Raw genomic sequence first — 16,500 nt, 5'->3', positions numbered from 1 at the left:
TCCTCACTCTTTCCTCTGTTTAGTCTCTGAACTCTGGTTGTTTCTGTGATGCAGAAGCTGCTTTCACTTTACAGTTTCGCTTATCAAACACTTTTGTCCAAAGTGACGTACAACACACACACATTCACTCACCAGGAGAGGCAGCTGCCCTGCAACGCACTCAGTCCGTCCACTGGGGGCAATTCCTGTGCATCTCCTTGGGGCTTAGCCCCCCCCCCCCCGGACCTAAAACCGAGTGACGCCCCTGCTGCTCATCATAACAGACTCCACCTATAAGGTTAGAAACCCTGTTTGTTAATTAACTGCTTTCACCAGAAACAAACAAAAAAACTGAGGCAGAGAAAAAAATGTTCAATAAAAACAAAACAGAGGGTTGAAAAGAGGAGGTTAACCTTTAATGCGCCTCAGGGGCAATCAGGAATCTGAAGTAGCAGAGTTCCAGCTCTAAGCACAGATAAACACGCCATAAAACCAAGTTCACGACACCTCAGGTACAGATTGAGCTGATTCCCCCAGAGCTTCTAAAGATGCCAGATGTGTGCGCTGAAGAGGAGTGTGAGACTCTGGTCTGACGCTGATCGACCACTGTCTGTGTTGAGTAATGTGATATTTAAAGGAATGTAAATATTTCTCGCAGCATGTGGCCGTAATGCGTTTCGCTCCAGTACAAATCCTCTGAAACGCCCTCAGCTTCCTCACATGGAAACAGCACTGTCTGAAGGAAAGACCAACTGTCATGATGTTAGATAATAGTTTGCTCTTTTTTCACCCAACGGTTACGGTAAATCACATTTTCTCTCCAATGAAACTTAGAGTTAGTCATTATGAAATCCACATCTCCAATGAAAGCAGTGTTAATGTTAATCTGTCTCCTGTGGCTTCAGTTGATGAGTCTGTAGCTCGAGCCCCGCCTCCGCGGTCAGCTGCCAAGACGTCAAATCTGGTACTACTCAGGTAAAAAATGCTTTATTTTCCTTCTTTTCTCCGGCTGTGCAAACAATGTTAACACAATAATCTATAAATCATGTTAGCTTCAAGGGAAACACTTCCTGCTTTCACCTTTGTTTAACCTCAAGTTTAAATACTTATATGATTTTTCCAGGATGAAGACACAATGACTTCCTTTAAAACTTAAAAGGTCGACACACCAAAGCTTTCCAAGAGCTACACATTTGTAACTGTTCTTGATTCACCCTCTTTTTCACTTCGATGACTTGATTTGCCCCTCGTTTGTTCACACTTCCAGAATCACAGACTTCGGGAAACGATGGTCAGCGTCAGTTTCTCATCCCTGCTGCTTTTCTCCGTCGCTGCCGCAGAAATGGAATCACATGTCAGTCAGTATTCTGGGTTCCTTTTGAAGGAATCATGCGTTTTCTCCTCCTTTTATGCATTTCTCTAATCTGTTGACCCTCTTCCTCTGCTTGTGCTCTTGTTTCCCCTTCCCTCAACGCCGCCTGTGTGTGTTCATGCGTGGTGGCTGAACGTGTTTGGATTCATGTCTCTGTAGGACGGAGGCTGCGGTCGGCGTCTGCAGGACTCCAGCCTGCCGAGTGAGCCGGCGGCTCTGGAGACGGAGCAGAAGCAGAGCCTCATGGGAACGGGCGAGTCGTGCACGGCAGCAGGCGCAGCCGTGCAGAATTCAGCCAAACAAAGTGGAACCTTTATGAGGCACTCATTAAAATGCTTCAAGTGGAGTGTATTCACCTCTGGGTGTTGTTAAAAGCTATTCTAGGACTTGCTTTTTTTTTGATTTTGTAACATTTTAATTTCAATAGAATAACCAGTCTGTACTATTTTTATATATTGCAAAAAATATGATGGTGATGAATATATATGATGTTTAAAGTTTTACAGTTCAAGAAAAATCCCACAGTGTTGCAGAATCCCGAGCTGGATGTCTTCAGGTCTGGTTTTCACATCCTAACACTGCTGGGCAACAGTGTGCTGCCAAGAATGTGTTATTTTGAGAAAGTGATGTTTTGTCATCGTCTCTAGTTTATATTGGTGACTTTTCTACCCAAATAAGAGAGAAGACTGTAATGACCGTGTATGGTCGCTGGCTCAGACTCTTCTTTCTTACATTCCGTCTTCAAACTGAGGTCCGTTCATTTTATGTGACGTTACTTGTGTGGTCATAAAATATCTCCGGTCCTTAATGTGTATGAAGCTCTATTGTCATGTGGCCCTTTAAAAACATACTAATAAACACATATGGATCAAAAACTTCAAAAATGCATCTAAGTAAATCCAGTAGTTCAGGCTGTGCTGTGTCCTGCAGGCTGGCAGCAGAGGTCCGCTCAGCAGCAGAGGGAGCAGCTGCTCCTCCAGGAGCCGGAGTCTCCGCTCAACCACGGGACGAGACCATCGGAGACGTCCACGTCGGTGTGTGTGTGTGTCTGTTTCAGCGCCAACATTTATCACATGACTATCATGAATTTCTCATTATTATAAAAAAAAAACCATGTAAATTCCACATCAGAGTCACTTTGCCGTTCCGGGGTTGATGCACTGTCGGTTAATAAAATGGCAAAAACTGGCTCTGAGCTGTTTGTAATAATGTGTGTATGTGCGTGTGTGTTTCAGTGCACTGGAGCATCTGGAGCGAGGTTTAAAGGAAATACAGCAATAAACTGTAGCAACGTGAGCTACAGTGAGAAGACTGAAAAGTACTTTCAGGACTCCCATTTTTTTAAGAGCTTTTGTTTTTCCAGAGAACTCTGAGAATCGCTGCGAAGAGCGATTTTCATTCTGTCTTAATATATTATTAAAATTGAAATCCTGTTGTCTTATTTATTTAAATGTGTCAGATTGTTATTTATCTATTGCACCGTTGATATTTTGATAGTGTGTTATGTGAGTTTTTTCACTATTCAAACCCCGGCGTTCATCTTCCTGTGTTTCTGTTTTTGGTGGTGATGTAGGTAAAGCCGCAGCATCGTGACATTAGTGTCTCACCGTTAAAGCCAAAGCCTGCCTTCTGACTTTTCTAGTGAATACTTTATGGTGCTTTATGATTGGAATTGTTTTGCTGAGGGTCATTTCGCACCTTGAAAAATTTTTATTGACAAGCCAAGACATATCAGATATAGGAATATGATGGACTCAAACCCTCTGTGTTATTAACGCAGATTATGTGTAAACAAAAAAAAAAAAACTAGCTGCACAATTCACCGACTCGATGCTACGATGCTCCGCCTCACACCTCACACCCCTGCTGTGTACCTGTCACACACTGGCTGTCTATTTATGAGCTGATGTTGATAAATGTCACGAGAAAGAATAAATATCAGTTGCTTTCATTTGTCATGAATAAATTCTGCACGTTTTCGTTAAGTGAAATAAAATGCATATTTGTTATCAAATATCAACACCATCGGCTGTTACCAGCATGTGTTTACCCAGAAATCTGTCACTCATTAACAAGGGAACCAGTTAATCCATAACACTGGCTGTGTGGCACGCTAGTTTTCTGCTATGAAGCTCTTCGATCAACTTGCTGTTGAGCGATTTGCAGCCATTTCTCCTCTCCAGTGTTTTTTTTTTTTAATTAAAAAAGTGTTTCTCAACCACCGTCGAGTTCTTCTGCTTGTTGTTTTGATTGTTGCGCTTTCAGTTTACTGCACACTTCATCACGTCACTACGTACGCGACACAAATAATCCCCCGTTTAATCCGCTCCCCTGTCAAGGACCGTGTATATGACCATGGAGCGGATTATCCATCTGTGTAGACGACCTCGTACGATCAGGTCCGAAATACAATCCGCTCCGAGTGAAGCGGATCCACTCGGGCGTTTACATGACACATTTTACAATCCGCTCCATCCCACAATTCCATTATACAGGGCCCGTGTAAACGAGGCCAGTGTGGTGTGGCGGCAGCTCATCATTCATACTACGAACAGCTGAAAGTCCAACGTTCAGATGGAACGCTCCCTGGTGGTCTGATGTAAGGATTCAGTGCTCCAGAGGAGCAGGAGGGGAGGAGGGAGGATGGTGGGGGTCATATTCTCAGAGGTCAGAGGTCATATTGGCATGATCACGGACAGCTTTAATCAGTCTGTGCTCTTCATATTGTGGATCTGCATTGCATTAGGGTGCCCATGTGGCTCCCTGGTGGTCTAGTGGTTAGGATTCGGCGCTCTCACCGCCGCGGCCCGGGTTCGATTCCCGGTCAGGGAACAGGTGCTTTTCCTCCACTAACAGCATGTGCACTGATGAGCATCCATTCTCACCTCTGACTGTACTCTCTCATCAACTTGTCCAACAAGTGAAATTCCTCAACTTTACATAAAGCTCCCAAAGTTTACAACACACAAGAATACTGTCAGTCATGGAATGTTTACACTGTATGTATAGTCCACCCTGTCGATATGAAGTATATCCCTAACAACTGTATATATGGACAGACCAAGTTCTGACAAAAGAAGAGTTCTTTAAAAACCTGTCTCATGTTTTAAATTCTTGCTTTTCGTGTCTACGGCATCAAACTTTGCGTCTCTGAGCTTTGGCTTTGGCATTGATGGTTTTTACTGCTCTCCGCCAGAATGCAAACTATATTTGTCAAATGTAGAAAAGCATAATATTTCCACTAGATCACAATGTCACAATCCCTCCCATCTTCTCCGTCAAAATCTTTAATCCAGAGAGCGTTATGTCGTTATGTCCATGTGGTTGTGAGTGCCTGTGTGTGTGTGTTTGCATGTCCCTGCTACGAGGAAACAGATAATGGTTCTCAAGGTTCATTCATTGTTTTCTATGTGTAGTTTTTGTGTAGAAATGTGCAAACCCCCCCCTCCCCCCCCCTCCAGGTTTGCTCCGTATAAATGCACACCACACAGACACACACACACACACACACACACACACACACACACACACACACACACACACACACACACACACACACACACACACACACACACACACACACACACACACACACACACACACACAGAACAGCAAGTAATGCTGCGAAGAAACAGAAACATGAATCTTCATCAAGGATCCAGTTGTCAATAAATGCATGACTGACCGGCTTTTTGTTGCTTTGTTCACACAGATGAGGTTTCTGCGTATTCATCAGTGGAAATACTGTTTTCTTGCCTGGGAAGATGGAGGGAATCTTTACACAAGAAGAAAAGTTTGGACAAATTAATGAAGTCTTACTTCCCGGGGCGTCACGAGGCTTTGAGGACTGGGGGTTTTAGCTTCCAGGAGATGCCAGGATGTGAGTGAATATAGTGCAAGAGCACAAAACTTCATGAACACCTAACAAAGACCGAGTGATAATGAAAAAAAACATTTCTTCCATTCTTTCTTTTAATACAGTACACCAACAAATAAAGGTTTGTACATCAACACTATATTTCCAGCATCAGTTCTTGAAGTTGGGGTCCCTGGACCCCCAGGAGTCCACGAGCCATAGCTTGGGGGTCCCTGAATTTTTATAATGTCTTTAAAACAAATTAATAACCACATAGTGTCGACAGAAAAGTGCATGTGGGGTAGCAGCGCACCAAGAAGAAAAACTGAGATACACATCACATGCCGGTGTACATGCAGCTCCCTGGTGGTCTAGTGGTGCGGATTTGGTGCTTCGGAGGAGGGCAGGATGGGAGGAGGGAGGATGGTGGGGGTCATATTCCCAAAGGTCAGAGGTCATATTGGCATGATCGCGTTCATCTTTAAGCACTCTGGACTCTTAATATCTGCATTGCATTGTCAACTGTGCAGCTCCCTGGTGGTCTAGTGGTTAGGATTCGGCGCTCTCACCGCCGCGGCCCGGGTTCGATTCCCGGTCAGGGAACAGGTGCTTTTCCTCCACTAACAGCTTTCACACTTATGAAACTGCATTCTCACATAAACTGTGAAAGGAAAAAAAGAAAACTTGTCCAACATGGTGAAATCAGAACTTCACAGCTTCACATGAAGCTCCCAAAGTGGTTGGGGAAGGGGGGGGGGGTGCTTGACTGTGGCGGGTAGCCGGTTCTCCTGGGTAAGGTCAGGGCCCTCTACCTGAGTTGGGGGGCTGGCTCTTGGGCCCTGGGCTCTCGGCTCTGCCTGCCCCAGGCGTCCGATGCCGGGGGGGGGGGGGTCCTGCTGGTCTTGACTCCCTGGGACCGAGGCCCCTTGGCCGCTGAAGAGCCACGCAGGGGCTTTCCTGTTCCCCCCTCTGGGCCGGTGTGTGGACGTCTGCCTGGGGGAGCGGCTCAGATCTGGGCTCTGGGATGGCCGCTGGTTATCTGGGCCCTGAGGGCCTCTCTGGCCTGCTTTTGGTCTTCTCAGAGGTCAGAGGTGATATACATGAACACTATTACTATCACTATTATCTGTTCACGTGTTTGTTTCTTTCACTTCCTCCCCCCGTCAGGTCCAGCAATATCATGTATCAGTACTCAAAATAAGTAAAATAAAGTAGGAAAGCATGTTAACAAGAGGAGCTCGACACTTGAAAGCTCCTCTTGGAAGAGCAAATCTGTCAGAGACAAAAAAGCAGCCAGACCTCCATTCTGCTGCTTCCATGCTGGACGGGACAGGTTAAAATAAATAAATAAATAAATAAATGAATAAAATGTTTACACTCTGCGTGACTAGCAGAAAAAAGACACATTCAGTAAATGTAGCGTCATCCACCCTATACACTGATGGTGCTTTGTATGAAAGTGGCCATTCGGTGTGTCTTGTCTTTCAACTCCTCCACACCTCTGTTTCCTGTTTCCTGTTTCCTGTTGCCGCCTGGTGTGGATGGAGGACACAGTCTCCTGGGGTCTGGGCCAGGGCCGGGGAGCGACTGCTGGCTTCAGCTGACCCCATATGCATGTGGTGGGGTCGGGGTGGCAGTTCTGGGCGGTGGTGGTAGTGCTGGCCCAGATGTGGGGCTCCTGGTGGGGCGGGGGGGGGGGGGGGGGGGGGGGGGGGGGGGGGGTCTCCCACGAGACATAACAGGTGAGTGGTGCAGGAATGTGAGGCTGAGTGAGTTAAAGCTGGTGACTGGTGGTGTGATGTGGGGGAGGGGGAGGCAGGATGGTGGGGGTCATATTCTCAAAGGTCAGAGGTCATATTGGCATGATCGCATTCATCTTTAATCACTCTGTAGTCTTCATATTCTGCATGTGCATTGCATTAAGGAGCACATGCAGCTCCCTGGTGGTCTAGTGGTTAGGATTCGGCGCTCTCACCGCCGCGGCCCGGGTTCGATTCCCGGTCAGGGAACAGGTGCTTTTCCTCCACTAACAGCATGTACACATATGAACATCCATTCACTTTCACATGTTGACTCAATGAAAGAAAATGCTCCAACATGCTGAAAATGGGATTTCACAACTTTACACAAGGCCTTCAAACTTTAGAACTCTCAAAAATCAATCATAAAATGTTTACACTCTGTGTGACTAGTGGAGAAAAGATATCCATTAAATGTAGCATCGTCCACCCTATACGCTGGCGGTGCTTTGTTTTAAAGTGGCCATTCAGTGTCTTGCAGTGGAGTATTAGAGCTAATCAGCTTCCTCCTGCAGCTCTGCTAATCTGAGCTGACAGGCAGGATCAAGACGGCCCAACGCAGGAACCTGTGCAGCTTTCATAGCTCTCTCGCACCCGAGCAACCTCCTGAATCTTTTGCAGCGAGTTGCGTGGCGTTACCATGCAGGGAGAGCACACCCACACCAGGTGCTGGGTGTGTGTGCTGAGCTGCCTCCTGCTGGCTTGTTGCTATGTCGGGAGTCTGTACGTCTGGAAAGGAAACCTTCCAAGGTAGACAATCTCTCAGCAACCTCAGTGACAGAGCTGCAAGACCCCCCTGTGGACCTGTGTGTGTGTGTGTGTGTGTGTGTGTGTGTGTGTGTGTGTGTGTGTGTGTGTGTGTGTGTGTGTGTGTGTGTGTGTGTGTGTGTGTGTGTGTGTGTCTGTGTGTGTGTGTGTGTGTGTGTGTGTGTCTCCAGGGACCATCCCAGTGTGATAAAGCGCCGCTGTGTCAGTGTGCTGCTGGTCGCTGCTCTGTCGCCTGCAGCGGTGAAGACGTGGACGCACTGGGCTGAAGTCAGAGTGAGTTCATGTTACTGCAGAACCGCGCCAAAATCTATTCTGGTAGCAGGAGGAGGCGTCGCATGTCATTATGGAAAAGTGCTGAGAGAAACAGGAACAGGTACTCCACTAAATTAGAGACAGGAGCAATAACAAAGACTCCACTCTTCATCATTTGCATGTCGGTCACATCTGAAGCTGTACAGGAACTCCATGAGAGCATCAGTTGTGTGATAAGGATCAATTAGAGTACATTTATTTCAGACTAGTCAATATCAGAAAACTACATCTGAGGAACATTTCCTCCACAATAACAAACCTCCAGACAGGAAAAGAAAAGGTTTCAGGCTTTAAAACTCACATTTTACATGAAGAAAAAGGGCTGATCAAGATGAGCGGATTCAGTGTCTCATTCATAATACGACCCCTGACCTCACAAATGAAAGGATATGTCTGTGTTCACACTCATTTTGGAATGGTAAAAATTCACATTTCCCCTGCAGGTGGATGTTTCTGTGTTGGAGCTGATGGGGGTTCGTATGAAAGGTTTGCTTCCTGCACTCATACTGCCGTTACTGCTAACAGTGGTAAGTCAGGCAGTCCAGAATCACCCTCGAAATGAAATGAAATGAAGCTTACAAAAACAAAAAAAGAAATCCCCATTGTATAATTAAATCAGCCCGATATCTCTGAAATTAAAGGATAGACGAGCAGAGATTTCACACGACTCTCAAACCGTTGATGCAAAAGGGAAAAAGTGTCATTATCCCAGTCAGACGAACACCCAGAATTAATGTGGTCAGAAATGAAAGTGATCACAGCCAATCAGCCTTTCGGGCGCTCCAGGAGCGACCACAGAGCCAGAGTCGTTTCACTCTTACAGCACTTTTTAAAACGCTGCTTCAAGTCAGGTCTGACTCTTCTGAGATTCAGTTTCAATTCCCACCATGAGGCTTTCCAGTTTCCATCACCCGCTGCAGCGCCGTCCCGCAGGAATGTTTAAACCGCACACAAAGAAATGACCCCACAGCTTCCACCTCCACAACTGCAATCGTTTTATTTACTTCCTCTGGGTGTTTTAAACAGCGGATTTCGTTCCCTGCTCCAGGTTTTTTATCTGGGCCCGCTGGTTCATTCTGCCGTGGACAATCCGGACGGCTTCACCGGAGAGCTGAACTCAGCACTGGGTGTGTTTCTCTCCTTAACACTGAAGTGTTGTGATGAAAGAAACGGGGGGGGAAGGAGACTTTTACAAGTGTGCCTCCATATAATGTCATCATGAGGTTTATTTTCCCAGATGGTGGGTCGTGGAGGTTATGCGTGAGGGACGCAGTGTGGCTCAGGAACCAGGTGGTGGCGCCACTGACAGAGGAGCTGGTGTTCAGGGGAGCCATGCTGCCCATGCTGGTGCCCTGCACTGGACCCACAGCGGCCATCTTCACAGCTCCACTGCTGTTTGGTGTCGGTACGACTTCTCAAAAACTACTTAAACTTGCAAGCAACTTCGTTTAAACTGTTCAGTGTTCAATATTCGGGCTGAATTACAGTTTCAACAATGATTTTTGGTGGTATTTTGCCCAAGTTACATGTCAGTTGCTGTTAGATGAGATGTTTTCTGGTATTTCTGTGCAGTTCATAGCTACTTCACTATGTTCTCACAGCTCATTTTCACCACATCATAGAGCAAAGGCGTCTCGGCAAGGATAGCATGCAGGTCATCCTCCTGGTATCAGGTCAGTTTGCTTCAAAGTCTGTTTAACAATACTAAACAGTCTAATTATAATGAATCTGTAAAACCTTTTGTTATCACAACATCAAGATGTACTTGACAAATATTACATAAAGCTGACTGCACTGACTTTTTTTTCCTGATACACTGCGATTTTGCGCTGGTTGTTAACACTTTTGGACAATCAATGGGAGCACTGCCCTAGAAACCAGCGCACTGGCTCACACTGTGGAAATTCAAAATGACTTCAGACAAGTCTCACTGAATACAGGCGCTAACTCGACTGAAGCATTTGTATTTACTGGAAACCATATCTGTTTTCTTCCCTTCCAAAACAACACGACATCTCCTTCAGTCGGTCACTCCTGCATTTATAGTAGAAGAAGATTTCATTTGGATTTGTTGTTTTTGTTGCTGTTTTATTCCAGGAATGCAGTTCCTTTACACATCCGTGTTTGGTGCTTTTACTTCCTTCATATTCATGAGAACAGGTGGGATGAGTGCAGCGCTCAGTACATATCTAATCTCTTCCCGCGCCTCATGAAATGTGTGTTTTGTTCTGCTGAAGGTCACGTGGCGGGTCCAGTGTTGTGCCACTCCTTCTGTAACAGTCGGGGCCTACCGGACATCGGCGCTGCCCTGCAACACCCGCAACATTCGCTTCTGCTTTTCCTGTATGTCCTGGGCGTAGTGATGTTCCTGGTGCTGCTCTTCCCGCTGACCGATCCCTTCTTCTATGGTGCCATTCCCGTCTGCAGCCTCGCTCCGCCGTCAGCGTCTGTATGCTAAGTTACACGAAATAAAATACATGTTCATGTCTGCACAGGATTAAACACGGATAGACTTTTAAGTGTCTTCGTCGTGTCTGAATGCATGTGTGTGTGTGTGTGTGTGTGTGTGTGTGTGGGTCGGCGAGCGCGAGAAGAGAATGGCTCTAGCAGCTTAGACATTTCCTGCATGGTCGAAAATATTTCCTACTGTATTGAAACTCAACACCGGTACCAGAAGGAGGTGTGTGTGCGCGCGCGTGTGTGTGTGTGTGTGTGTGTGTGTGCAAGTGAGAAAAACAGATGAGCTGTGAGAGTGAATGAGTGAGAAGGAACGGCGACGGAGGAGACGGAGAAGGGCATTTAACTCGAAGGAGAGAGACGCAACATCGGCAAATCATATGCAAAAGACAAATATGGTGCAAAAAAATGAAACGAGTGAGAGGAGAGGCAGAAACCACCCGAAGCAACGACCAGAACAATGCCGAGAGAGAGAGAGAGAGAGAGAGAGAGAGAGAGAGAGAGAGAGAGAGAGAGAGAGAGAGAGAGAGAGAGAGAGAGAGAGAGAGAGAGGAAAGGCAGAAGGGGAGCATGAGGAAAAGGTTTGTGTCTCCCCAGGGAAATTGAAAATGTGGAGTAGCAGAGCAGAGAGAGAGGACAGGAGGTTATTTAGGGTGCATGGAAATGATCGAGAGGTGAAAGGTTACGTAGGACAATTAAGATTTATGAGACAGCCCAATGAGTTACTGACGAAAACCGTGTTTACACCCCGTAAGCAGAGAAGGGAAAGAAAATCCATGTATACTTCAGTAGCAAACAAATCAGGAATGAAACTAGAATCTACATATCTCCTCAATTTATTTGGCTAAATTCACCATTCACTCCCTGTTTTTTTACGTTTTTTACACTCAGACAACAGGTTTCAGTCGCCCCAGGCTGGTTTGGAAGCTGAATGGAAGAGTCCTCCAACAGAGTCACAGAAAAAAAAAATCAGACACGCCGAGCGATGCCGAGAAGTGCGGCGCTCACAAGGACCGCCAGAGCGGCGCAGAGCGGTGTCACACGGAGCGTCGGGGCGCGCCTTCTACGACCAAGGTGCCCCCCCCCCCCCCCCCCCCCCAGTACGTGGCGCCCAAGGCAGGAAACTGCTTCGCCAGTAGGACGGACATTAACATGGTAATAGTTTATTTTTGGCGCTAAGGAAAAGTCATTTTGTGTGACATAAAAGATTTTCTGGTGCTAATTCTGAAACCCGGAAGAGAAAACGCTCTGTTTCACTGAAATCCCGCCTCTCCCCCTGTGGACTTTAACTGACAGCGAACTTCAACCAATCAGCGCTTCAAAACAAATACGTGACGCGTTAGCTTCTCTAAGGGTTAGCTTTAGCTCTTTAGCTTTAGCTTCTCTACACGCAAAGACACGCAAAAACATCTTTTCCTGTGAGAAACTCACCAAGCGCAGACCCTTCAGACCCTTCAGACCCTTCAGATTCTTGCTCTTGCTTGATTGTTGCTTTCAGATGGTTGTGGGGAGGGGGGCTCAGGGGAGCCATCTTCTCCGTGTGACGTCAATATGGGAAAACAGACCGTTTTCACGGGAGGGGCTGCCTCTGTGAGCAGCAGAAAAACGAGGGAAGCTCAAACACACAGGCACGAAGGGAAAAAACGCTTTGGGGGTGTTTTTGGTGAGTACATAACTATATAACAAGGTTAAAACATTCAAAAAGTGAATTTTGCATGATACAGCCCCTTTAAGGTTTGTGGTGTATTTCTAATATTTATTTTAACTGCGAAAAACTCTCAGAAATGTCCTTTAAGTCAAATCAACAACAAGCTCAATATACTTCCTGATCATATTACTTTCTGCTTTTTTTTCATTGAACTTGTGTTTTCCTCTCTGTTGCCTCCATGGACGCTTTATCCCTGGAAAAAAAAAAGATACCAGACCATAAAAACCTGTTCAAAGACCTCACTATTCACAGGCGCTATAAGAGACTAAACATGATTGTGCTAAATGTGTGATCAATTCAGTGTATAGAGAAAAGACTGTGATGACATACTGCTTGAATATCAGCATGTTTTCCAGCCTCGTCATCAGTTATTCTAAGTTGTTCCTCTAGTTAATCTCGGCCTAACAGTTTGCACTCCCCTTAGCTTTCTTTATCCTCCAACAAAGACAAAATGTGGTTTTAATCCCTGACATCCATCTCTATTTGTCTGTTTACTGTTTGTTGAAGAGCAAATAGTTTATAATGGAGGCGAATCCTCGTGGCGTTCCATGTCAGTGAAGTTTCAGTGAGACGGTCGGACTTACTGACTGGTCTCCATCTGATTTCTATCACTGAAATGCTGCCGTGTAACAATATAATATCCTCCATATTTACCATATAAAGTCATCGCTGATGTCAAAGAAGAATCCATCTCCTGCTTCGCACTGCTGCACTTTGAAAAATGTAACTTTTAACAGGATTAAAGAGGCTGTTTGTGTAATCTTTATTTACTGAAGGGCAGACGACTGATTTGTCATCGTGCTCCAGCCCCACTTCACACCGCAGACTCACCTGGACTCTTTCCAGCGACTCTTCAGCTTCTGGCTGCTGAGAGTTTAGAGTTTGAGAGACATTACTGCACTGGATCAGCGCTGACAGCTGCTTAGACAAAGGCCACTGTATTTACTACTTAGACTGTGTGTGTGTGTGTGTGTTTTTTGTTGTTGCTAGAATCTAACAGCTTTTGGCAGCCTGTAGTCACTGCCTAATGAGACACTTTTTTGGAGCTGATACTTCACAGTTGGGAGTTTGATTTGAAGACAGGCGAGTGAAAGAAAGGAAGAGAAGAGGTTGTGTTTGGACTTCTCTACCGACAACAAATCTGGAGGAGGTTTTTAACGTTCCCCTTTGGGAGCAATTCACCTTCTTCTGTATACGCTGAGTCAGACACTGCTTTTAGTTTCAGAAATGCAGTGAAAACCGAGTCCAGGGCCCGTGAGGGATGTGCGTGTGCGTTAGAACCAAGGGGGAAACAGGAGCAGGGATGAGGAAATGCTGCCGAGATAAATCAGGCCAGTCGGTTTATCCTAAAGGTCCGACGCGTCAGACGCCGGTCTGTCTCTGCCGCTGAGCTCAACCTTTGTGTCCTGTCGACTTTTTGTGAGCCGTCGTCATCCTTTCTGCTCACTGTTAATGCCTTTACCATCACGGACACACACACACACACACACACACACACCAGACACACACACACACACACACACACACGGGTCCATCTCCAGAGAAAGATGACTGTAGCTTGAAAGAAACTACAAAGCAGTGTAACGTGTCCGTGTGTGCACACACATCGCTGTGCCCATGGAAAAGCTGAGCCTATCATCTGGTAAAGGAATAATCTGTCAGGAATGATCCTCTCCCACTTCTCTCCGCTCACTCTTCCTGCCTCTCAGCAGTTTTTAAACCTTGACTTTGTTTGCCTAAGGCTTGTTTATACACGTGTGATTCTTTATGTGGTCCGTCCTGCCGGCTACTCGATCGCACATGCATCGCCGTCACCCGAGCCTCCTGCTTGTCCCGTCGCTTTAGTCACTGTTTCTCTAAACCAAACTGAGTTTTTCAGGCAGACAAAGAGCGAGTTATCTAGCTTTTGGGGTAAGTAAATGAAAGGACTTATTAGATTTTCTGAACTATGCTGGTGCTTATCCAGAGATCTCTTTCCACTGGGTAATGGCAGTAGCCTGTGTTTGCACTGGGCTTTTCCCAGGTCAAACTGAGCAGAAAGGAAGCTGGACGAGGATCAGTGACCTGCTCTCTTGGTAAATAGCGCTCAACTAATGCTATCTAGCGATCAGTGATCACGGCGCTGTGATGGAGCGCTAACTATCTTCCAGCTGCCACTGAAACCCTCCAAACATTTCTAGCTGATGGAGTCAGTAACTGTAGACTTCAGCTGGCAGGCGTTTATGCCCTCTGGATTTTACAACTGGATTGCGACCCCGGCTTGCTCAGATGTTTGTGGTCAAGATTTGTTGACAGTTTGGGCGTGGAAGGACGGCATTGATGTCTGCTATGAAAGATGAAACGTACGGGCTTCGGAGAAGAAATGGACAGAAGTATCATCTTTTTCCCTCCAAAGAAATCACCAGGAATGCCTACCGTCCAATCTTCAACCACAAGGCTGCTGCTGCTAATTGCTTCAGTGTGTGTGCGTGCATGTGACTGAGGACACCAGTGGTCGGGGAAAAGGAACAGCTGACGTGTCCGTCTGACTTTGATGGGATGAAAAATTGCTGCAGTAGGCCTGAATGGTTTGAGTCTGCTCCCAACTGACACAACACAAGAGGAAATAACAGTTTCCTTTACATCAGTGGAGGGTTCAGTCTTAATTTGTTTGAGAAATGCTGTCTTTAAATTGCTGCGATTTGTTTTGACGTGTAATTACAGGAAGTATGACTTGTACTTGAGTTTCAGCTCCATGAAACTGAAGAATCCCTTTTTTTTCTGTGTACTTTCCTTGTTGCACATTATCATAACTTTAAAAAGTGATCATCATGAGGATTGCCAATATGCTGCATGAAATAACAGCTGCACAATATTCTGGCATTGCACCAAAAACACATCCATACATACATTTCATTCATAGAGCTCCTTCCTTTTCCAGTCATGGCTGATAGAAACTCACACAGTCACATTTATAATGCAGCCACATGCTGGTCGAAGAGGTGAAGAGGTCAGGGCACATCAGTGGTTGCAGTGACGTCAAACTCATCCACTACCGAGTCCGATTCTTTCACTGCACCCACCCTGACAATGAGGCAAATATTGTCTGTTAAAAAAAAAAAAAAAATCACAATGAATAGTTCAAGGAAACCGTGACTTAAATAAACGCCTGTGACATTTCAGTGCAGCAAAGTAAAGTTTTTTTTTTTACCAAAGTAAATATCAAACCCTCAGTCAGTGTGATCTGATGAGCTCATCTAGTTTAATGTTACAGTTGGAGTCTCTTTCAGCCGGCGTCAGGTGGCTGCTGAGCCCGTCCAAACAGCTCATCTCTGAGCAGAACTGCCAGGATGATTTTCTTTATTTTTCACTTGATTAAAAGTGTTAGCAGTTGCTCCAGCTGCTCTTCCTGCGCAGGCACAGGCAATGAACTCGCTTTGGCTCCCTAACTGGAAAATATGTCAGAACTACACAACAACTTATTCAAAATCAGCATCACTTACTGATTTCTATTTAAAATGTGGTGGGAGGTACTTTACAATTTACTTTAACAAACAAACAAGCTCCTATTCGGGGCCCATCAGCCATCAGTTTGATCTTGAGTGCGTCCGCACTGTAAAATGAGAGCATGAGAGATCATAAATCTATATACAACCACAACTCCAAGTGTTTCCCTTCTACTTCATACCAACAGCATACACGTATTTGAAAATGACACAAGGTTAAACTCACAAAGAGAAATGAAATGTCAGCTTTATGTAGATTCCAACAGCGCTTCCTGGTAAGACGTGGTTTTGGTTTCCTTGCAGCTGATAATATAACAAGAGTGTTTTGCCGTCCAAATCATCAACAGCTGTGGCCTTAGAGTAACAATACTCACCATTTACGTGTCAGTTCCATTAGAACGGTTGATAATGTTTGATCAGAAACACCAGTATCTGTTTGTTATGAGAGATAATTTCATTAAAACACTTTGTATTTGCTACTCATTCAGTAAAGTGTTTGATAAAACACTCAGATTGACCGTCTGTGGCTTAAACACTGACAGGATGGATGACTGTGGTGTTTTGTTCAGACTTTTTTGAACCTCAGATGATTTAAAAGCGCTGAAGTGGCTGCCCTCCTCTCCACTGTCACCCCCTGCAGGGTTCCACTCGCTCATTGAAATATCTCATTAAGTGCTGAATGGATTGGCGCAGGCTGAGCCATGCGGGTTCCCGTCCTGAGCTTGGCTGTGCGTACACTTCTGTGTCAACACCATCGAAAAGTT

At 45.6% G+C, this 16,500-nt stretch overlaps 1 protein-coding gene and 3 non-coding genes across 4 annotated transcripts; all 4 read left to right on the top strand.

Annotated features, from left to right (window-relative positions):
- The first annotated feature begins 4,111 nt into the window (after nt 1-4,111).
- Nucleotides 4,112-4,183, top strand: trnae-cuc (transfer RNA glutamic acid (anticodon CUC)). Its single transcript has one exon. It is a non-coding gene; the product is annotated as a tRNA-Glu (tRNA).
- Nucleotides 4,184-5,738: 1,555 nt separating this feature from the next.
- Nucleotides 5,739-5,810, top strand: trnae-cuc (transfer RNA glutamic acid (anticodon CUC)). Its single transcript has one exon. It is a non-coding gene; the product is annotated as a tRNA-Glu (tRNA).
- A 1,334-nt stretch (nt 5,811-7,144) lies between these two features.
- Nucleotides 7,145-7,216, top strand: trnae-cuc (transfer RNA glutamic acid (anticodon CUC)). Its single transcript has one exon. It is a non-coding gene; the product is annotated as a tRNA-Glu (tRNA).
- A 430-nt stretch (nt 7,217-7,646) lies between these two features.
- On the top strand, nt 7,647-11,741 carry LOC115395540 (CAAX prenyl protease 2-like). Its single transcript, XM_030101116.1, has 9 exons — nt 7,647-7,756; nt 7,945-8,047; nt 8,530-8,613; nt 9,135-9,213; nt 9,324-9,491; nt 9,688-9,759; nt 10,184-10,246; nt 10,324-10,565; nt 11,730-11,741. Exons 1-8 carry the CDS (start codon nt 7,647-7,649, stop codon nt 10,542-10,544), a joined length of 900 nt encoding a protein of 299 aa, XP_029956976.1. The 3' UTR covers nt 10,545-10,565; nt 11,730-11,741.
- Nucleotides 11,742-16,500: the final 4,759 nt, after the last annotated feature.

The sequence above is a fragment of the Salarias fasciatus genome, chromosome 10 (genome assembly GCF_902148845.1).
Source record: "Salarias fasciatus chromosome 10, fSalaFa1.1, whole genome shotgun sequence".
Classification (NCBI taxonomy): domain Eukaryota; kingdom Metazoa; phylum Chordata; class Actinopteri; order Blenniiformes; family Blenniidae; genus Salarias; species Salarias fasciatus.
This window is presented reverse-complemented; position numbering and strand designations above follow the sequence as displayed.